This window comes from Parasteatoda tepidariorum, chromosome 6 (genome assembly GCF_982258835.1).
Source record: "Parasteatoda tepidariorum strain Cologne lab strain chromosome 6, Ptep-v5.0, whole genome shotgun sequence".
NCBI lineage: Eukaryota > Metazoa > Arthropoda > Arachnida > Araneae > Theridiidae > Parasteatoda > Parasteatoda tepidariorum.
This window is the reverse complement of record NC_141760.1, coordinates 83,259,534-83,282,890: the sequence shown is the minus strand read 5'-3', so window position 1 is coordinate 83,282,890 and position 23,357 is coordinate 83,259,534. Positions and strand designations below refer to the sequence as shown.

General features: G+C 28.8%; 2 protein-coding genes across 3 annotated transcripts in view; one reads left to right on the top strand and one right to left on the bottom strand.

The window, feature by feature from the left end:
- Nucleotides 1-758: 758 nt before the first annotated feature.
- LOC107450849 (axin-1) lies at nucleotides 759-12,209 on the top strand. Of its 2 annotated transcripts, none has more exons than XM_043041766.3 (5): nucleotides 759-899; nucleotides 5,075-5,187; nucleotides 6,161-6,297; nucleotides 8,661-8,840; nucleotides 12,016-12,209. In XM_043041766.3, the coding sequence occupies exons 2-5, from the start codon at nucleotides 5,086-5,088 to the stop codon at nucleotides 12,140-12,142; spliced, it is 546 nt and encodes a 181-aa protein (XP_042897700.2). In that variant the 5' UTR covers nucleotides 759-899; nucleotides 5,075-5,085; the 3' UTR covers nucleotides 12,143-12,209. The 2 variants fall into 2 exon arrangements, with proteins under 2 accessions (XP_042897700.2, XP_015922247.3); XM_016066761.4 differs by having other exon boundaries at nucleotides 763-899; nucleotides 5,078-5,187.
- A 1,329-nt stretch (nucleotides 12,210-13,538) lies between these two features.
- Nucleotides 13,539-23,357, bottom strand: part of LOC107450861 (dnaJ homolog subfamily C member 1) — a 25,945-nt gene continuing 16,126 nt past the window's right edge. The window contains exons 6-11 of the mRNA XM_016066777.4: nucleotides 22,953-23,098; nucleotides 21,775-21,905; nucleotides 20,486-20,620; nucleotides 20,125-20,191; nucleotides 18,392-18,681; nucleotides 13,539-13,756 (exon numbers count right to left, since the gene is read on the bottom strand). Coding sequence (XP_015922263.3) covers nucleotides 13,688-13,756; nucleotides 18,392-18,681; nucleotides 20,125-20,191; nucleotides 20,486-20,620; nucleotides 21,775-21,905; nucleotides 22,953-23,098 — 838 coding nt within the window. The 3' untranslated portion in view covers nucleotides 13,539-13,687. The remainder of the gene's footprint in view (nucleotides 13,757-18,391; nucleotides 18,682-20,124; nucleotides 20,192-20,485; nucleotides 20,621-21,774; nucleotides 21,906-22,952; nucleotides 23,099-23,357) is intronic.

Below are 23,357 nucleotides of genomic sequence, written 5' to 3'. Positions count from 1 at the left end.
TCAATTTTGAGAAACCTTTTTTTTTTTTTTTTTTTTTTTTTTATTATTATAAAAAAAGTGTAGGATAAAACAGCTACAAGCAAAAAAATTAATTTTTTGTAATAACATCTAATTATTTTTAAATATATTTTATGGTGCATACCCTTTTTAAATTTTAATCTATAGTTCTTCATGTAATAAAGTCGCTTTTTTTCAGCACAAACATTGTTATTCTAAAATAACAAATAAAGATCAACTTTAATTTTTCGAAAACTCCTCTTTGTTAATTACCAAAAAAAAAATTTCTATTTTTATTTAAAACAAACATCTCAGCCACTAATCCGAACATTAGAATTCCAATTCCAATTTCACAAAACAAAAGAACACATAGATTTAAAAAATTCCTCATTAATCCTTAATACCCTCCCAACTAATCTTAAAGGCTTTATTAAAATATGACTTTATTTGATTAAAAACTCTTTTTGTTCATTGTTCCATAGAGGCTTAAGCCCACGATAAGCCGACAGATGAGTTTATAAACTTTTCTTCCTGCAAAACCTACAATTACATAGGAATAATTTTTTTCCACTCAACGCTTTTACACACCCTTTATATGTAATCCCTAGTTCCCATCTGTTTTGTACAAAGGCACTTGAGTTTTGAATTTTTAAAAAGACCGCGAAGGGGGAATGGGTGTTTCCACCCACATGACTCCCCCCTCCCCAATCCCAAAGGGAGATCCAAGCTTTCGCCACTGACTTATTGATCCGTATGAGGTATGTATTCTGAATCTGTCGTCGAATGATCAAGATATCAAACATGGCGGACTATGATAAAGAGTTCGCCAATTATCCTGGTGGAAATTTATGATTTAACATATATTTCAGAAGCCGTAGTCTTCGCTGCTTGAAATATGAAAGGTAAGAATGATTAATTTTCAGAAATATTTTCTATTTATTCTGTGAATATTGCAAATTTATTGAAATATTATGAAAATATGTTATTTTGGCTCAGGAAGAAGTTTAAAATTTCCGAAAACTCTTAGTGTTTTACCGTAATTGGCAAAAACTCTTAAAATGTGTTTCGTTTTTCATTCCTGTCTTTTTTTTTTTTTTTTTTTTTAATGTCTCTTATGAAAAGTTAGAATGATTTAACGTTACATATATTTACTATTTATTCTATGAATCTTATAAAATTATTGAAAATTGAAATAAGTGTATTATTTTGCCACACAAATAAGTTTAAAGTAACATACATTTGCACATGAATAAACACAGCATTAAAATAATTTTTATGAATTCACATGTTGGAGACATACACTGTAAAAAAAATTCCGGATCAAATTATGGCAAGAAATACCGGCAATCAGGATGCCAGTACTTTTTATGATAAAATTCATTTTTATGGTAAGATTTTACGGTATAACAAATCTGATAAAATGTGTACCGTAATTTTTACAGTAATATTTGTTGCAAAATTATTAAATAACTGTAATGAAATAAATATTGCTGTAAAAATTGCGGTATAAAATTTTACGTAAGGGATGGATTTTACAATAAATTGGGTTTTACTGATTCGGGTGCCAGTACTTCTTATCGTAATTTGACTCGAAATTTTTGCAATCTAGAATCAGGTGTTTACGAAACTTTTTTTTTCTTGACGAATATATATTTTTTAATTGTATGCGTCATGAACGGAACAAAACCTCGGAATCACCCTCCTATGTCATTACAGGCATTATCATAGGCGCGTAATATTATGTCATATGAAATAGAACATAAAAATTATTTTTTAACAATTTAAGTTTTAACTTTATAAATTAACTTTAAAAGTTTATTTAAGTTATTATAATAAGCCTTAATTTTAATAAACAGTTAAAGTAACCTGAAACACATTAATCGAGTGAGATATAAATCATCATATTACGTAATGCAAAACTGCAATATGAAAATAATTTTTAGAAATTTAACTTTTTTTTCAATTATCTGAAAGATATTTTCAACTAAAATTTAATTTATAAGTTAATTATTTTTAATGTAATTTTAAAGCATGGTCAAGACTTCAGTTGCGTAAAACTAAGATTTAATATGTAAGCTGAAATTTAAATCTCGGGTCCTTTTTGAATAATAGTCATTTAAAAAATACATTCCTTTCATTTTTTTAAAAAATAGCAATTCTCTTCCAATGTTTCATGATAAATATATAAGAAAAGTTCTCAAAAATTAGCCCATAAAACATCATATATTAAAATAATCTTCATATAAACATGCTGAGCATTGACATTAAAATACACTTCATTTTAATCATTTGCTCAATTAGACCAGTATGGATGTAGATGGTGCTAATGTGGGTGGTTTCAATAATAATTTAAGCAATCAGTCAAAATTTCTCTAAAAACTTAGACGGAGCCCCGTGGTGGCTTAGTGGATAGATCGTTCGCCTTCCAATCAGGTGAATCGGGTTCGATACCAATTCCGCACCCGGCTCGCACCGACCACAGTGCTGACATAAAATATCCTCAGTGATAGACGGATCATGGATTAGAGTCCCCTTGCCGTGAGGCTAACCGTGGGAGGTTTTCGCGTTTTCCCTCTCCATGTAACGCAAATGCGGGTTAGTTCCATCAAAAAATCCTCCACGAAGGCAAATTTCTCCCAATACTTGAACAAGGAAATCGCTTGTCTTCTGGATTGGGTTCAAAATTGCAAGGCTTTGCCTTTTAATCGCTACTTTAGATTACGTTTATTCATCAATTTAAAAAATTATGCGATATTATATAATTATGATTATTACATATTTTAATAATCATTCTATTAGGCTTAAATAATCGAATGATTCCATATGGGACTATAATGGCCCCTTAGTTGTGGACAAGGTCAACATATCTATATAGAGCTATCTGTACTAATGTTTGTTAATTTCTAACATTTCAAATATTAGAACATTTATTTATTAAACTAGATTCATTTTGTGAAGTAGTTATTTTTTTTTATAATTTGTTTCAACATTTTAGACTTTTAGTACTAAACTTAATTTACAAAGTTTATAGAGAGACTAATGTTTAAATATATTTTCAGTTTTTCATTATTATTATTATTATTATTACTATTATTATTCAAAATGCTGATTGCCAATGCAATTACATTATTTTTTCTAAAATTGTGTCCTTCCAAAATTCTCTTAATGCTTCATGCACATGACTGATAAATTCGGCATGTTAGCTGACATATAATATTGATTTGCTAAGTTACTTCACAAAATAAGGCCATATTCCACTTATTTAATATTTTTTCCACCTTATAAATATTTAAAATTGACTTCTAATGTGGTAGGTTGCCTCTGAAATATATTTTAGCATTGTCTAAATATAGTTCAGTTCTTAATATGAAATTAACATTTAGGGCAGGGGTGGCGAACCTTTATACACCAACGTGCCAATTTTTCTAAAAAATTGTTTAATGAGGTCATAGCTGTGCCGTCAAGAAATTTTGAGTTCGTGATTATTGGGAAAATAATAATACTAAATACTATCAACTCAAAACTCTTTATTGACATTGAAAAAAAAAACATTTTGCCATGTCTTAAAACAACTTAAAGTAACACCAGTGTGACTTCTGTTGTTGCAGATTAGATGTCAAATAACTTATATTAAGTAGTAAGATGTTAGTTTAAGCAGGACTGTTATTATTTTTTTTTGCTAGTTATTTATTGTTAGCTTGTTTTTATGGTTATTAATTGTTTTTTTACCATTAATTGTTAATTTTTTTATTAATAATTGTTTATCATTTTGTTTGTTTTTGTGAATTTTAATTTAATTGGTACATGTACTTCATAGTGTAATAACATTTGTGTAATAACAATTGTGATTGGTGGCTTGACCAAAATATTGCGTCTCGTGCCATTGTTTCGCCATCCCTGATTTAGGGGAAGGGAGGCTAAGCTTCGACCGCGTTTTGGAGCTAAACAGTTAGACTTAGAAATTGTTAGATTTGACCAAGATATTTATTGTTTAGTTGTCTACAATACAACATTCTCAAAAAGTCATAGATGTACTACTTTTTTACAAATGATTTTTTCCAATAAAAAATCAAACCACCCAGTCTTATCCCAATAGTGGGGTAAAGGGATAAAGAGGGACAATTGTCCTAGGGCCCAGAAATGCTGAGGAGTCGACCGAAATTCCTTAAGAAAAATATAATGTTTATTAATGTTTTTTAGAAGAAAATGTCAGAGAATTTCTTTATATCTAAATAAGAACTACAATTTAGTATAAAAGGTCTTCGAAAATTCTACAAAATATGAAATAATGGCTTTTTGTGCTTTGTAAAGGGGTTCTGTCTTGGGGTTCGTAAAATCTTTATTCATTTAAGGATACATGTATATTCTTCCTCCGCTGCACTGCAGCTTTCGTGGGCCCATCATAGACATAAATCAAGAGTAAGCGGCACCAGACAGGATAGCACCCAGTCTTACCAAGCGAACAAAGAAACGAAACAGAACAGTGCTGCTATAGGGATAAATCCTTATTGTTTGTTAGGGTATGGAACTTTAGTAAACGAATAATAAACAGGATTAAAAATAATTTTCATAACTGTAACGACCAATAAATAAGGAGAGCTTAATAACAAGAGAACATTGGAGAGTTGACATAGTAAAACAAACTTATCTACACAGACCCCATGAATGAATCAACGCCAAAAGGATAGATCCTTCTTGAGCAGTAGGATGAAATTCAGAGTTTGTTCGCTAGAAATCAGAACTAATTTGCTAAAATAGAGGTACCCGATTTAACCCCAATCTTCCCCATATTATAAAATAAAACAATTTTTGCTAGGTATGTTCTTCTAAGGTTAAAATTAGTTCTGTTTTGATTTCACTTTTTTCATTAATAACAATAAACAAATTAAATTAATTTTTTGTGTCTACTCAAGAGTTTATGCGCGCAAAAAAAAAAATTGAATTTTTTGAAAAATTTAAAAAAAAAATTTTTTTTAATATATTAAAAGTAGCTATTGCTATCTTATTACAAGAAAACATTTAGATTTTATTGATTTGAGAAGCATAATTTGAAATTATTTTTTCTTTTTACTCCAAGCAGGGTGAAAAATGAAGTATCCGTTTACATCAGAGCTCATACAAAAGTTGAACAAAATTAAACGAGACCAGGAAGTTCGAGAAGCTCTAGGACCTTATCTTGAAAATTTCAAGGTAATTATATTCTTTTCTCATTAAGACAAATTAATAAATACTTTCTATGTGTATTCTTTTGTACTTATTTTCAACGAGTACTGCGATGTGCTTTACTTCATATACATATTTCAGGTAATAAGCAATCCAAAAGCATAAAATGTTATAAAATCTGCATTGAATCCCATACTTCAGTGCAATTTTATTTTAAATTTTATAATCATCGTTGAACAGCCGACCCAATTTTTGGATTTACGACAACTAATGCTTATCAACTCCGTAGCCTCGTAATCTTGAACCCAATCCAGAAGACAAGGAAACTCCTGAATCAAGTATTGAGGGAAATTTGCCTTCATGGAGGTCTTTTTGATGGAACTAACCCCCATTTGCGTTACATGGAGAGGAAAACCACGAACACTTCCTACGGTTAGCCTGGCGGCAAGGGGACTCTAACCCATGATCCGTCTACCACAGAGGATATTTCACGTCAACACTGTGGTGTATGCAAGCCGGATGCGGAATTCGTATTGACTGGGATTCGAACCCGATTCACCTCATTGGAAGGCAAAAGCTCTATTCCCTGAGCCATCAGGGCTCACTGCCGTGCAATTGGAAGAAAAAAAAAGCGGATGAAGCAAAATTTACAAACATATTCCTTTTCACAAAAAATAGTTACCAAAATGAAATAGTCATTTATTTTCTTTATTAGCCGTTTATCAATGTAATTTTTTAAAACATTTTTATAAAAACTCTTAAAATATTTTTAAAAAAATAATGCTAATTCTAGGCCAAATAGTAAATAGCGAGTGTTCCACAGTTTGATATTGTTATCATTATTATTATAAAATTTTAATCAACTTCGAAAATTCTGTCAACTAAACTTTTATATCATTTTCTTGATATTTGGTATAAACAAAAAAATTGCAAGATTATTAAAGTACGAGAATGAGAGTTTTCTTTTAATCATGATTTAATTTTATTACTTTAATTTTAGGCATTTTACTTTGAAATCATAGAATCGCAACGAACTTTAAAGAGCCGAGCTCAGGATTCTGGACAACCAATTAAGCAAACACAGCAATGCAATGTACCAACAATAACAAAAAGAGCCCTAATTAAACAACCGAAGGAGTGAGTATAGTTTGAACATTCTAAAATTAACACTATAGTTTTTTTTACTATAAATCTCCTTAAAATCTTAATAAATCAAATTAAAATCTTAATCTGTTGTTAACATTGACAACGATTATTAAGAGAACACATTTCTCTATTGTTGAATTTAGTTATTTCGTTTTTAATTAACAATTTAAATGGGCATGAAATTTCAATGAAAATTCTAATGCTATTTTATGTAAATACATATGCTTTTCATATTTTGTAAAATATCATTTCATATTTTATTCAATTAAAAATTTCGATGGTAAATAAAGTTCATTTTTATAAGGGGATATTCTTATACAAATCTTATGCATATTCTTATACATATCTATTCTTATACATAAAGCGTATTTTTATACAATGCATTGAACGGAACCCTAGGGTTCCACGAAACAAGTTGTGGGAACCGCTGTTCTGGGCAACTGGGAATGGGAGTCTTTTAATTAGACAGTATTATTTCCAACAAAATTTAACAAAAAAAACATTTTTTTTAAACTTTCTTAATTAATTACTAGACTTTAATTTATAAATTTTTGAATTATGCTTTATACGTTTGCTGCTTGCCTTTGCCAGGTAGATTCAATTGAATATAAATTATGAGTATCTTGAATAATGGAACAAGAGCTGAAATCGTCTATAACACCAAATCGATAATAATTATAATAAATGATAAAGTAATCAGAGTAACGAAATCAAACGCATTGATAATTATAAAACTGTTTCAGTTTCTTCTTTATATTAAGTACTCAAAATAAAGACACCAAACGGTGTTATAAGTAAGCCTGACGCCCTCGGAATCATGGAACTCTGTTAAACTAAAGAAAAAAGAACACTTTAGGAATGTTGTATTCTAACATAAGCTATTTTATTTTGTTTTTGCATTGTAAGTGATTGGGCCGGGATAGTCTGGTCGGTAGGGCGCTGGGCCCATGTCCGAGAGTTCGTGGGTTCGAACCCCGCCGGTCAAAGATTGCCCATGTAGTAAATGGTGACTGATGCACGTTAAATCTGTCGAGTAGCAAAGTCCTCCATGTTCCCATAACAAATACCTCTGCGGGTACTGCTGGATGGAGATCGATCGTTCTCTTATTCAGGTCAAAAATACATCGGTGGATGAATGAATGTATCCCCTCTATAAACGGGTGCGAAGAATGGGTGTGGCAGAAGTCAAATTCTTGAAAACAGATGGCGCCACTGGAAAACAAGAAAAATCGCACCCCTTTACCTAAACAGGCATATGCAACAACAATGTAAAGTGATTGAATATTCGTTTTGCTGAATTTTCTATAGTTGCAGTTCAACAGTAGAGTATATATTTAAACAAAATATTTCAAATTAAAATGATTTTTCATAAGGTACGAACATTGACTAACGGCGGCGCGTAAACCAACGGTTATTTCTCGAAGTGATCATGGTAGAATTTAGGGACCGTGCAACAACTCCTACAACCAAAATAAGAGAGTTAAAACGTCTGCAACTTGTGACATTGTTCTAATTACAGGAGAGATTTGGCAATGTTCAAGACAGCCAACAGATGAGTTCAGATAAGTATGGCAACACATCAAGAATCACAAATACGTGTTCTTTTTTAATCCAGGGGCCCCCACCAGGGGAGGAGGTGGGCGCACAATGCGCCCACTTTTAGCTTGGGGGGGGGAATTTTTACACTAAATAAAACGAATAGTTTGGGGGGGGATTTAGAATTTGCCCAAGAATGCGCCTAAGAGCTTGGGGGGATGGGGGCCACTGCTTTAATCCATAGGTGGAAGTAATCACTCCTAATATGTAGTCACAGTAACTTCACAATAATGCCATTTAAATGTAATTGTTATACTGCTCCCGATTTAATTGAAGTTATTATTAATTACATTATCTCCTACTTATGTGTACCTAATCACATCAACCTGATGGGGTAAATAGCATAAAAGAATTTTCTTGGTTTCATTACAGCTGGTGTATTAAATCAAAGCATTACATCAAAGCAGCGATAAAAAAAAGTAGCAAGAACCGATTGTAACTAAAAATCAGATACAAACAGGAAAAAATTTATGTCCATATTACGAATGGATATTTTAGCAACAAGTTAATATTAAGGTTTCTTTTTTATTATCATTAGAATGTGAACTAACTCTCTTAACTTCACTCGATTATAAGTCGGTGATTATAAGTAAAGTTCTCAGTAAATAAATAGTTGGCATTTAGAATATAAAAATAAAAAATAAATTTCAAAATAAAGAATTTTTTAGATTACAAGTGCAAAAATTTCTAGTTTGGAAATTTATACAAGTTAAGCTTACGAATATCTATAAAATCTGAACTTTTATATTTTCTTACAGATCTTTTAAATCACAGAGTAAGACAAAACATGTTACTTTTAGCAAAACAGTAAAAGACGATTTTACAAGCGTCGGCTACTATTTTCGGGGAGACATAGCGCCTTACTGCACGAAAGTAAAAGGAAAAAGAATTACGTTAGGACAATTTAAAAGTATTTTATGCAGAAAAGGAGTGTTTAGGTACGTATATATATTATACAATACTGTGTAATACATGCTGTAAAAATGTAACGTTTGAAATTAGAAATTAGTGCAAGGGGATTCAGAATTAGTATTCAAAAATCGACTTATTGGTCAAGAATAAGGCAAACAGGAATACAAGGTAGCAAACGCAAAGCCCGCAAATTTTACATTCAAAATTGCATTCAAGGGAACGTCGACCTGCAATTTCGAACGCCTGCTTTGAAACGTTCTTCAATAAAATTGCAGTTTAAACTTGTATTTGTGTAATAAATTATTCCGGGTAACCAATTTTTTGTTGCATTCATACAAATACTTGATCTTGCCTCATTCCGGTGTGGAGGCTTTCAATTTTGAAATTAGTTTTACCCCTAAGACTACAGATTTCTTTTTTTTTTAAATGGAAATTTTATTGTTTTATGTAAAAATGTACAAGTTTAAAAACTAGGGGCTATATATAATAGGATGTCGCTCAAATATTTCGACAAAATTCAAAGAAATTAGGGTTCATTATCAGAATTAAAAATGCATAGGAACCCATGCCCAGAAACGTCGTCGTACTCGGCTAGAGGCGCTTCCCCCATTATGAACTGTTTCGTGTGTTTCTGAACAGGCTATAATAGGGAACAACCCTAGCCGGACACGGCATTTACAATTAAATTTCAACGAAACCAAGAATTAAATTTTTTTTCTTATCATATAAGAAAATACCAAACAAGAGAGAAAGCCGCTGGGTTAGAAAATTGCTTACGGGCATGGGTTCCTATGCAATTTTAATCCTAAAGATGTGCCATAGCTCCCCTAAAAATTTGTCGCAGCACTTTTGTTATATATAGTTTCGAACTTTGAACATTTCAACAAAAAGACTAAAAGTATCATGTTAAAAAAAATTTTAGATTGGAGAGAGAAACAGCAGATTTGAAATCAACGATACAAAAATATCAAAGACCTGTTAAAAAATATCACACAACAGTAAACAAAAAAAAAATATTTCACACACTTATCATTATTTGTCTCAAATTTGTCAGTCTCTGGTTTTCTAGTCCTGTATTGCGTTTGTGATCATATATTCCTTTATGATTCGTACGTGTTAACATGTTATTGAAAAACATATTAATTTTGGAACAATTATTCTGAATCACTATCTATAGAATGATTTAGAACCATCTCATGGGTGCCATGGAAACTGGAACGTTACCGGCACGATGTATTCGTGCGGGACTTTTAGTACCAGTACTTTGTGAGATGGAATGTGGTTTCATATCGTTAATCTATTTTTTAATCTTTATTAAAGTTTTATATGAACTGTATAAAATATTTTCTGTATTTAACACATGTAAATAATCTAAATTTAACTTCATTTTAGAAGAATCCGTTGTTTGCCTGTTATGATGAAAAGCAAGAAAATTAAATTAATTTATATTCACCCCAATTCAGTTTTTATCAATACACTAATAATTATATTTATTATATTAACATTTTAATAAATATTTTATTATTATTTAATAAAATATGCAGAATAAAAGAGAATAAAAACATCTGAATGGCTTAAATTAAACACACGATTTCAAAAATTTACATTTTCTTTCAAAATTAGAACAATGTTGTGTGATTAATACTTAAGAAAAGATTAAAAAAAATACTTTCCTTTCAGTTTTAAATGTTTGTTAAAAAAAAATTTTGCCATGATGTAAAAAATCTAAAGGCATATTAAGGAACTACATCTTTAAATTATTTTTTTATAAACTCTATCAGACAGAAGCACTAAATTCAAAAATATTTTTTTATTGAATAGTTGAGAAAAAATTTAAACAAAACTAAAATATTGTTCACAATTCAATAGACTGATTTTATTATTTTCTCTGCTTCATAAAACAATTTGCTACTTAAAGATAGTTAACTACTAATACTTTCATGGGAAAAAAAACCACAGGAATCCAAGATGGTGTGATAGGAGAAATTAATATACTTTCTATTGAGTTATGCTCCTATACAGCACTAAACAACCGTGAAGATAATTTTGAAAAATTTATCATAAAAATATATAAATTTTAAAATAGATTGTTAGGTTCTAAGGGTCTCTTCTCACAAACAAAAGGATTTTGTTTACTCCATGATAACTAAGAAAATTATCTGCCCGAAATTTCCTTATTTATAAAGTAACTAATTCATATTTTTGAATGATTTTTATTTTATTCATCAAAAATCTTGGTTAAAAAATTTTAAATGTGATAACAATTTCCAAAACTTGAACTATGAAGAATTTTAAAGAAGTTTTATAAATAGTTACTATCCCAAAATTTTTAATCCAGTCATAAGGGTAAATCCGGGTTAAGTTTGAGAGGGCATATAATGGCATGAATAAAATAAAACAGATTTTATTCAAAAATATTGATTAGTTACTGAATAAATAAGGAAATTCCAAACATATATTTCCTCATAGGTTAAGATGGAGAAAGCAGAATCCTTTTCCTGTCTGGAGGAGACCATTACTAAATTACCAAATCATTGTGTAACTTTATTTAATCTAACAAATGTGTCACAGCAATTATTAAAATGAATATCAATAAACAGTTAATAATAACAAATGATATTAATTATAATTAATGATATGAATTATCACATAACAAAAAATAACAAAATTTAAATTTAAATCTTTCTAGGTAAAACAATTAACATACATATTAAGTTTGATCTCTTTCTGCGAAAACTAATACACATGTGCTATTACTAAATTAATAACTATGTTGTTCTAATATTTTCCTGCACATTAAAGTTAAAAAAATGCACCTTGTCACAAAGTTCTTTTTTATACATAATATTCTCCTGTGAATGATTCGCCAGTAGCTGATATATCACTAAATGTTTATACTCATAATATATAAACAATCTGGGGGGTGGAAGTAAACTGTAAGAAAAGTTTTGGGCATTTAGACATTGTGGGAGGTTCTTGTTCAGAGAACCAAAATTATAGTATGTCAAATTCTATACTTTAGTACTTATATAATACTTTAATACTTTTTTCTATTTTAATTGCTTTTCGCTTCCTTTGCGCAAAGTATATCCTAATCTTTTTGGGGAAAAAACATGTTAAGAAAATGCTGCTTAAACTTGCTACCTCTCTTTTAGATTTTTATTTTTTTTTAACAATATATATTTGTTTTTATATTTGCAGATATTACTTTAAAAGATACTGCAACGAATTTGAAACAAGAATTGTGTATGAAGAACTGACAGATGATAAGCAAATCCTTCCACTTTTTGATGGCTATGTTTTTGCTATGATAGAAAGCATCATGTAAAAGTCCTAATACACAAATCAATAATTAGCTTAATAAACATGTTTTCGAATAAAAATATATAACACAATTAAAACTTGGATTTATATAAATTTTCATACAATTTATTGAGAGCATGACATCTCAAAAAATTACATGATTTACAATATTATTACATTTTATTTGTTCAAATAGCTGAATTGTAACGAAAATGTACAAAGAACTTGGTGTTTAACTGTCTACATATCAGATTAAAACAATTCTACTTTAGTACTAAAGAGATATATGTTCTTTAAAATATTATATATTAATAAATATTGAAAATTGTACCACTATAAGAACATCCTAAATTTATTTTAATAGTTGCTTCCCTTATTCAATAATGAAATTAGTCAAAATTTAAGCAATTCTTATGATATAATAATATTTCTTATGATATGATAATATTTCTTATGATAGAGCTCATCAGCTCATTCCGCAGTTAAACTGTTACTAACAAAATAACAAAAAAAAAAGGATTATCTTTGAATTAAAACAAATAGTGAGCATCCATATTTTTTTCATAATCAGGATAAATTGAATAAATTATTATTTTAAGTGAACATTTGTAACAATTTTAATAAAATTCTGAGAAGTTAAAAAAAAAAGGATATACTCAACATTTTGTTTTATTGTTGTTATTAAAAAAGATAAACAAGTGATATTCACCACAATTTTGGAAAGTATATTAAAATTTACATTGATAATTTAGTTAGTCTATTAAGAAGTATTTTAGGTTAATATAATTTTTTTTTTTTAAAGTAGAACTGTAAAATTATTTTAGAAAATTGTCGAAATAGTTCTCAAAAGTTAATCTTAAATGAAAAAGAGTATCTTTGCAACTCAAAATTATCCTTTGGAAATGGGTTTTTTTTTGTGAGAATTATTACAAATAAAAAAAATTGATTTCTAATTTTGATTGAAAAACCATTAGACAAATGCTTTTAAATTAACAAAATCACAATCATGAAAAATTAAATAAGTGATTTCGATTTTAAAAAAATATCTTAACAAGTTTAAATTTTATACAATAAAATAAACAGGATGAATAGCACTAAATATATAGCGCAGCTTTCAGGAGAACTTCACCAGACATCAGTTTCACGGAGTGACGGGTACTATGGTTATATGGGAAAGTCACTTTGAATAGGGGTGTGGGGTGAATAGTTTTGTCTTAATCTTGGCAAAGATCGGTGTGAGTAAACCAATCAACGCCATCATTCTTCCTTTGAACCCCATTAGAAATGCGCTCTTGCTTGTTACTATAGCAGTAGACAGTCCCAAACTTTTAGTTTGGAAGAGCTCTCCTCAAAGCAGCACTATAGTAGAAAGAACAAGCTTCAACTTACTAAATATTTAAAAGGAATTTCAGTCAATGGCATTAAAAGCAAGAGATCATTTATTGCATAGATTTTAATTGTTATATAATACAAATGGAAGATTTTCTTTACAATAAAAATAGTCAATAAATAGTCATATATACATAATTAACCTTTTGATTCAAATAATAGCTAGGGGTAAAAGCGAACATCAAAGTCCTTTGGTTTTCTTCATTCTAACTTGTTGCGCTAAAATTTTAAATCGCTCAACACACTCCTCCTAAAATAATAAATTAAATGTATACAAAATCAAACTTCAAAATGTAATTTAAAGAAAATAACAATTATATATAAATTATAAATCTGAAGATATGGGAGAGTTAGAAATTTTTCATATACAGTAGAGCGCCGATTATCCGAACTGCTCGGGACCGAACGTTGTTCGGATAATGAAAAGTTCGGATAGTTGGAAAGTTGCTTAAAATTTAGTTTAGATGATTATTATTTATGCACTAACTTCCATTCACACTTTTTCTGGGCTTAGAACTGACAATACTATCTAAAATAGCTCTGGAGTGTTTAAAAGTTTTTTTTCTTTTCAATTTTTAAATATTTTCTATTTAATTATTTTTTTAAAACTTTTTTTTCATTTTGAATCATTTTTGTCATATTTCAGCTTATAATTTTTTTGTCAATTACTGATTTCACTACATTTTCCTTTATTTTCCATTACAAAAGAGATCCAGCAAAGACTTCTGTTTCAAAGACCTTTTGTTTTGTTTCAAAGAAGATGCTCTTTTTTGAGCAGATATATCCCTTATTATTCTTTTTAAATAAATCAACTGAACGGGATCAACATTATTTTGACGTTCTAGCCAATTCATTGCAATATCTAATGAATTGCATGCTTCTATATGAGAAGGTCCACTATCTTGAACTTGATCACCTACTTCTTCCTCTTCGTCTGCGGATTTCCGATTTTCTTTCAAAATTTCAGCAACATTTTCATCATCATTTAAAATTTTAAATCCTGGGTCGTTTTCAGTGTCTCGACACCAGTCATCTATTTCTTCTGCTGTATAACCTGGCATCTTTTCATTCGGAAGATCTACTGGTTCAGAAACTTCAGTTTGGTTTGTTTTTCTGTTAAGAATTTTATTCCAAGATTTAAGATTCCAAGCACTATAATCACTAATCATTAACCATAAGTGACAATTACCCATTCCCCAATTGCAGAACTTCAGCACTTATCTATTCATAAACTCCTTCTGCATCCCAACTATTGTAGACTGTCAAAATGAAGCTTATTCTTGGAAGATAATTTTTAGTTGAAGAGGGCTAAAGGGTTATGTAGGCTTAACTGTATAACAATACATGTATGTATGGCTACTATAAGAAAACTGCTAAAAAAGGTTGTAAATTAAATATGGTCTTCAAGTGTAGTGGATATTATTTATTCTTCTAAATGTAGAAAAATTGCCGATAAGTTAAAAAATATTCTAAACTTCAAAAAAAAGGGGGGGAAAGAAAGAAAAGAAGAATTCGGACATAATTCGGATAATTGGACGTTCGGATAATAAGGGTTAGGATAATCGGCGCTCTACTGTACTAAAAAAATTGCATCATTGACCAAGATTTTATAAACCTCCATAATCCAGTATACAATATAATGCAGAATACAGAACAAATTATTCATTACATGGAAAGGAAAATGATTTTTATCGATGAATACTAATTTTCAATTTTAAAAAATATTTTCTGTTAGAAAAAAATTTCTTTCGTTGGTTTCTTTAACTACCTAAAATGCCTTTTTAACAGCACAAATCAACAAATAATCAAATCAACAATTCAACAATTAAAAATTTAAAACATGCAAAAATTGAAAAACAAATCATGGGTGATAATTAAAACTGCGATACAGTCGAACCTCAAACCATTATTCCCACATCATTTGTTTTCCCGTTTGTATCATTTTGTTTCAATAGTCCAGTCACAAATGCTGTTCTTATAATTTCATGATATCCGTTTTACTCATCTTTATAACTATCAAATTCCCCTGTCTATTGTTCAAAAATTGTACTGACATTTAAAACAATTAAATACATTTTGTTTAGAGGGGGAAAAATAATGATTTGTTTAGAAGGCTAAGGATTTGTTACAGTTCAGTTTGGAAAAAACACTTCAAACATTGCATTGGTTTATGCATCAGTTGATGAAAATGTTGAAACTTGTGATATTGTTGGTTCAAAAAATGATGGCAGAAACTGAAAAGTGATGATGACGGCTAAAACAAATCACAACCAGTAACTAACATTCAACCACAAACCCTTTGAAACAATAATGAGCTTTCTGCATTTATGCAAACTTACAGAAAATGAACAAAAATCGGTAACAAATGATGAAAATTTAATGTTTGCCAAACCAAACTTTTCAAATAATTTAAATAAAAATATGTGTTCATTTATCTTTTTTTAGCATGGTAAATATTTTTCCATTAATTGGATAATGCTTTATAAATAATTTTCATAGATTTTTAACTCATTATTTCACATTCTATGTTGACATGTTTTCATCTTTTTCCCATCGTTCGCAATAAAAGGTCTCGTGAGAAACAATAGATCAAGGTTTAATTGTATTAATTTAATACCAGATAAGTAAAATGGACCCTTTATCAGCTCTGTGTCTATCATGAACACCATGTAAGTAAACCAGTTATTCAAGTGATTTTATATAAACCGAATATATGGGTCAAATATTTTCAGAAAAATCTCCATAGTGAAAATTTGAGAGTATTAAGTGAAATATCTATAAGATGATATATGAGACTAGGACTGTCCTTTTTAATTTGTGTCATCTTAGGAAATAACTCTTTCTAGCAAATAATATGCTATTACTTGAACTTTAGTAAATTTCAGGGATGAGAGTAGTCAGAAAGTAAAAAAGAGGAAATCCAAAAAACAAAAAAAAGAAGGAAAAAAAATATATATATATATAAACAAAAATTTGTCAAAAAAGTGCGATTTTTAAACTTGTAAACCATGTGAATATAAATCCCGATATGAGACTTTTAAATCACGTAAATATGAAACTCTACACCGAATTTAAAAAATGCGAAAATACAAATCATGATTTTTGAATTTTTTGATCACGATGCATAATTTTTAACTCGCGCGATATTACAACCACAAAAACGAATCACGATATTGGATTTTAAGCTCACGTGAATACGAATTGCTACATAGGGCTTTAAAAGCTCGTAAATACAAATCGCGATATTAATTTTTTAAATCTCGTAAGTAAGAATCGCACTGTACAATATTTAAACCGCCTGAATAAGAATCGCAACGTTCAACTTTTAAATCAGGTAAATACGAAAATCGAGATTTGATAATAAAAATCGAGATTTTAAAAATGCATAAATACAAAACACGATATTAGATTTTTAAATGTCGTAAATAAGAATCATAATATACGATATTTAAATAGCGTAAATAAGAATCGCAATGTGCAACTTTTAAATCAGGTAAATACGAAAATCGATGATTGATATTAAAATCGCGTGAATAAAAATCGAGATCTGAATTACGAAAATACGAGCTATCCAGCCGACGGATAAAAAATACGGAAAATCTTATTTTCTGTGCGTGAAATCGGAGAAAATAGCTAAAATAAGTAAAAATGCGGAAGGGTTAGCAGCTAGGGCGTAGATTGAATTTTCGGTTTATCTTTGAAAATCGTAAATAAATATAATTATTTTACTTCAATGACTGAACTTAAAAAAAACGGGATATTTATTTAAAAAAACGAAACTTTTAGAGAATTGGAGTTTTTGATAAAAAGGCTGAAATTCGAAAAACAAAAAAAATCTCATCCCTGTATAAAGGTCAACCAGTTTTATCCCAAGGAAATGATTCTTAGAGAAACTTCAGAGGGAGGAAAAGGGACTTCAACAATTTCCCTCCGCGGAAAATTAAATTCCTCATAAAACATTTTAACTTGGGCAAAAAAAAATTTCAGCGGAAATTAGCGGGAAAAATGGAAAAATCTTAAAAAAAGCGGAAATCCGCGAATCCGCGGAAGAATCTCATCCCTGAAATTTGTAACTGTTATTCATCACTGTTGAGTCGAGTTTTATCCCTTTTTACCTAGTGCCTTTTGAGCTAATTAAAGTAAGAAATTATAAAAAGCCATAGCTTAGTGATAAGGAAAAAAGTTTGTGTCTTGATTTTTTCATTTTTGAAAAATTACACCTAAGCTGTACTGTTTTAGCTCATAAAAAATATATACAAAAAAACTGAGAATTATTCACTAATTTTAATTCTTTTCATCTAGATGAAAACTTATATCATAAGATATGACATTAAGACTGCCTATTTTAATTTTTCTCATCTTATGAAATAATTCTTAATAGCTTTGCTATTTCTAGAAATTTTGTGAGTGAAAGTTATTCATCACTGTTTGGTTAAGTTTTGTCCATTTTTAACCAATGCCCTTTGAACTAATTACAAAAAATTGGAATTGCTAAAAAGCCATAGTTTAGTGACAATGAAAAGTGTTTGTGATTTTATTTTTTCATGTTTGAAAAATTACACCAATGCTGCACTGTTTGGGTTGTTGTTAAAAATGTACAAAAACTGAAAATTATTCGCTAAATTTAATATTTTTCATCTAGGCAAAAAATTTAATCAAGTAAGAAATTTTTAAAAAGCTAGATAATTTTTTTGATTATAAGCTTTTAAATACATATTGTTCTTTTCAGTAAGACAGTATATATACTTTCAAATTAAAGCTTTGTTTCAAGTATAAGACACTTAAACTACAGACTTTTTTTGTCCTTGATAAAAAAGTCTAATGTAATCATTATTTATCAAAACAAAAACTGAAAATAAATCCATCAGAGTCAAATACCACATACCTTGGTTTTAGTAGAAACAAAGTCGGAAATCTTCTCCCAACGAGAAGGAGTGTCTTTAGGAAACTTTTGTAGAGCTATTTCTAGAGACCTTTGTTCTTCTTGCTTCCAGAATTTATCAGACTCCAAAGCTGCATTACTTTTCTGTTGATCGCTAGCATGTCCATTTACTTTGTGACCATTCTGTGCGTTTGGCATTCGTTCTTTTGCTAGATTCTCACTTTCTTTGCGTGTGGAATCTTTTTCTTCGTACATTTCAGAACCAAAGTTCTCTTTCTCAGTTCCAGTCACTCCTACACAGAAATAATTTTAAATAATAAAATTTTATTCCTACAAAACCAAGAAAAAATATTACTTTCATAAGCATATATTTTTTCAAAAACAAATTTTGTATGATTCATAATAGAAATTTGCCTTAAAGATAATTAATTTTTCTGCACAAAAAAAAATAAATAAATAAAAAATTAAAAAGTCAGAAGGCTTCCTAGCAATGTGACATTGCTCTCATAATAATGTTAAGTAACTTAGTAAAAACAATTTACTAGATAATGAACTAATTAAAGAAGAAAAAAATACAGCAAGTAACAAAAATAGTAAAAAAAATACAGCAAGAAAAAAATACAGAGTAAATACAACATTTAAAAGCAGCATTCTTGCTACCTTCTTTTTCCTTGATAATTATAAAGTGTAGTACCCGGTACAAATAAAATAATTTTAAAAAATTATAAGGAATAAATATTTTATGGTATTTACAAATTACAATTAAAGATTATTGAAATGAACAATACCCGGTACAAATAAAATAATTTTAAAAAAATATAAGGAATAAATATTTTATGGTATTCACAAATTACAATTAAAGATTATTGAAATGAACAAAATGACCAACTAGACATTAACTGCCTCTTGGAATTCAAGAAAAAAATTAACAATGCTTTAAAATAAAAAATTTTATTTTAAAAAAAAATCTTCAATTTTAAAAAATATTTAATTGCTTTAAAATAAAATATTCAATTTATTAATTGACTGTAGAAAATATAACTTTTTATTAAAAATATTATTATTTATTTTCAAAAAATTTCATACAGGCTCTACAGAAAACTATTTAAATTTTTCAAAACAAATCAATCGTATAAATTCTTTCATAGAGTAACTAAAATAGACTGTATTTAATCAGCAGTATTATTACATTATTATAAAATACAAAATAAGCAACTGTTCTCAGTTTCTCCAATCAAACTTTTTTGCCCTATCTTCTAAAATTATATTATCAGTCATAAGAAAAAAAAATTTGAAGAAAGAAATAATTCAGCAGAAATACATTTTAAAAATACTGTGACGCTTTCTTTATTTAGTACAGCATCATTTCTCTTTTCTGAAGTACTAAAAGAAGTAGCAAACATTTTTTAAATATTTTTTATGCTGTGTGACACTGCTACAACAAAAGTATATAAGTCATACAAACAACAGTCATAGGTAGTCAAATTTTCCATTAAAAGGTAAAACACAAAACTTAAGGCTTACCTTTTATTTAATGTTAAATAATTTAGTTAGCCATATTGTACAAGGAAATTAAACTATTTTTTATCATTAAGATTTTTATTTCATTTTTTTTTGGGGGGGGGGGTCAAAAACTTATTTAATTATAATTAAATAATAAAAGCTAAAAAACTAAACCATTATTTTTGAATAAGAAAATACAACACTGATTGATATTATACATATATTATGCATACCTTGCAATGAAGCTGGAACTCCATTTGTAAATTGTTGGTTCTTATATAACTTAACCATTGAGACAACCTAAAAGGCATTATAACAAAACACATAAAAATCATTAAAAAAATTTTAATAGGGCAACAAATATTCCTAATAGAAATAGTTTTAATTAAAACGATGAATAGTATATAAATAAAAACTTGAATTGTTTAAGATATGAATAAAGACAATAATACAAACTTATAATATAAAAATAATACAACTTAGAAGTTAGAAACATAGTAAACTTCAAGTAGTATCTGAAAATTTCTTTCAACCATGTTTGTACAATAACAAGCAATTAACTATTTTAAAAGAACTTTTTGGTAATTAATTTACCTCATTAACAGTGCAACCTAGAAAAGCTGCAACTTTCTCCCACCTCTGCAGGGTGCCATTAGGAAATTTTTTCAAAGCTTTCTTAAATTCTCCCATCTGATGTTCTGTCAATGTTTCATAATTCCATTTCTGAATCTAAAATTAATATACTTTTTCAAATAAATATATCAAAAACAGTTTCAAAAACAGATAGAAAAATATAAATATATTATATTGTCACATAAACAGGGGTGATTGTGAGCCCAACTCAAAAATCCTGAAAATTTCAAGAGTAAATTAACTAATGACGCATTTCAAAAAATTAATGTCTTTATAAATTTAAATCATTGATATTTTCAGAACGTGAAATTCTAAATAAATTATATGCAGCATAATTTAAACGAATAATTGTGTATAAGTTTACTCTTACATCTAATCAAATTTATTATTCTACCAGATTACAAATGAAAGAGATGCCAAGTATAAATTATAGTTCAAATATTTTTGAATAAAATATACAAGAATTTTTATACATAAATGTGATAGATGATTTCTTGAAACTTCAGCACCTTGAACTAGCACCTTCAGCACCTGGTGATAGAGCGTTCGCCTTACAAGGTGAACCCAGGTTTGAATCCCAGCGAAGGCTAGTTGATATGAATTCTGCTCCTGGCTCGCACTAACCATAGTGCTGATGTAAAATATCCTAAGTGGTAGACTGATCATGGATTAGAGTCCCCTTGTCATTAGGCTAACCGTCGGAAATTTTCATGTTTTTTCTCTTCTTCTTCTTAAGCACTACAGCTAGTTACCGGCCAAGGCAGTCTCAGTCAGTTTACCCCATCTAGATGTATTGGATACTATATTTCTCCATCTATTAACTCCTAAGTCCTTTAATCATTTCTCTATCTACCAATCTTGTTTTAGGTCCTACTCTTTTTCTTTCTCCCTCTGGTGTTTGAAAGGTAGACTGCTCACGAGTTAGGATTTTCTTGTTGTTGGGCTAACCGTGGAAGATTTCCATATTTTTCCTCTCTATGTAACACAAATGCAGGTTAGTTGTATCATAAAGTCCTCCACAAAGGCTAATTTGCTCCAATGCTTTATATAGTAGTTCCCTTGTATTCTGAGTTGGGTTCAAAATTTCAGGGGTAATTTCAGATTTCAGGTTCCCAAATAATGTTTTAATGCCCTACCCCAAAATGGAACAGTACCCAAAATAACAACACTGGTTCTACTTAACAAGAAATCATAAAATTCACTAAATATTGTTAAACACAAGCAAACTGAAGACTTGAAAAGATACTAACTTTCTTTTCTTCAACAACATTTCCATTTAATGTTGTAGGTGTAGAGCCATTAGAAGTTATTTCATAAGAAGGAATATCAGCAAAGTCTGGAATCTTAGGTTTAACAGATTTGCGTACTTTCACACGTTGATCTAAATGCAGTGATTAAAATTTATCAAATTTAAAAATAAGCATCATGTTAAAACAAAACATATCAATTACAGAATCCTAAGATAAAAAGAAACAGCTTTCTTATGCGGCGCTTAAACTGCAAAAAATATAAAATTTTGAGTTAAACTGACTCTTCTTATTAATTATAAAATAATCAATTAGTTTTGTTTTCACACAAAGATTTCTATACTTAAATCAATTGTAAACAGCCTTAGTTTTGAATCTCTGTTAATAATCAAAGCTTTTAAAATAAAGACCTTTTTCAAATTACTTCTGATTTATCAAAGTAAATTCTGTCGAGTTTATAATCGCAAAATTTTACTTTTTATTGTTAATAAATAATAAAAAAATTTAAAATGCTTAATGACTCGAGTATCATTTTAGAAAAACTAACACACTCTAACAAAGGTATTATTTGGCAGAAATAGATACTAGTATAATACCTTTAAGTTTAATTCTTACAAACTTATGCTTTCTTACAATCTGATTCCAGTCTGTAGACCATTTTCTTTTAAAACTGGACTATACACCACGGTCTACCATAGACTTCAAAAAATATCACAATGCTTTAGATAGTGAATAAAATTTTAATAATTTATCTTAGCAATATGCTCAATGTAAATTCTGTAGGCTCTATGAAAAAAAGATCATTAATCCTCAGAAAAATATATGTTTAAGAGGGTTAAGATAAATCTAATGCAAAGTAAAAAAGACATTAAAAACGAGTTCATTTGTTTATAAATCCTTGTTTATAAATCTTAAGTCTGTTAATAATCTTCATAAAATTAAAAATAGAATTGAATTAAAATTTTTCGAATGAAGGAAAAATAATTTTTAAAATAAAGAAGACTTCTTTCAGTTCCTTCTAAACTCTGAATTCTTTCATAAAAGCACAGTTTGCAATTACCTACAGTTAGGCTGAGGAATAAGAAAATACTAGTGTCCGAAGAAATACTTAATCACTTCAATAATAAACAGCAAAACATTCTATTTTTATTTTACATTATAAAGTTATCTAAGTATCTTACTAGGAATTGGTTCACTTTCCTCTTCTTCTTCCTCTTCTATCTTGCGAGATTTCAGAAATTCTTTACATGAAGCAACATATGATGGTGAGGATTTTATTAAATTGATAATGAAATAAAACAAAAGCACAGGAAATAAATCTTGGCACCTGAAATATTGCAATAAATGTTGGATCAAATATTTTCAGAAACATGTTATAAACATTATTACAAAACACTTAAAAGTTAGATAGCAAATGCACAATCACAAAAACTTAAAACATAGATAAATAACGTAGCGACCAATCAATTAAGAATAAAAGCAAATCAGGCTTGCAGCTAGATATGGAAAAACTATAAAACTAATTTAATGAAATTACTTAAACTCTAAACAACTTTGTTTTCTCTAAAACAATAAATATTAATATG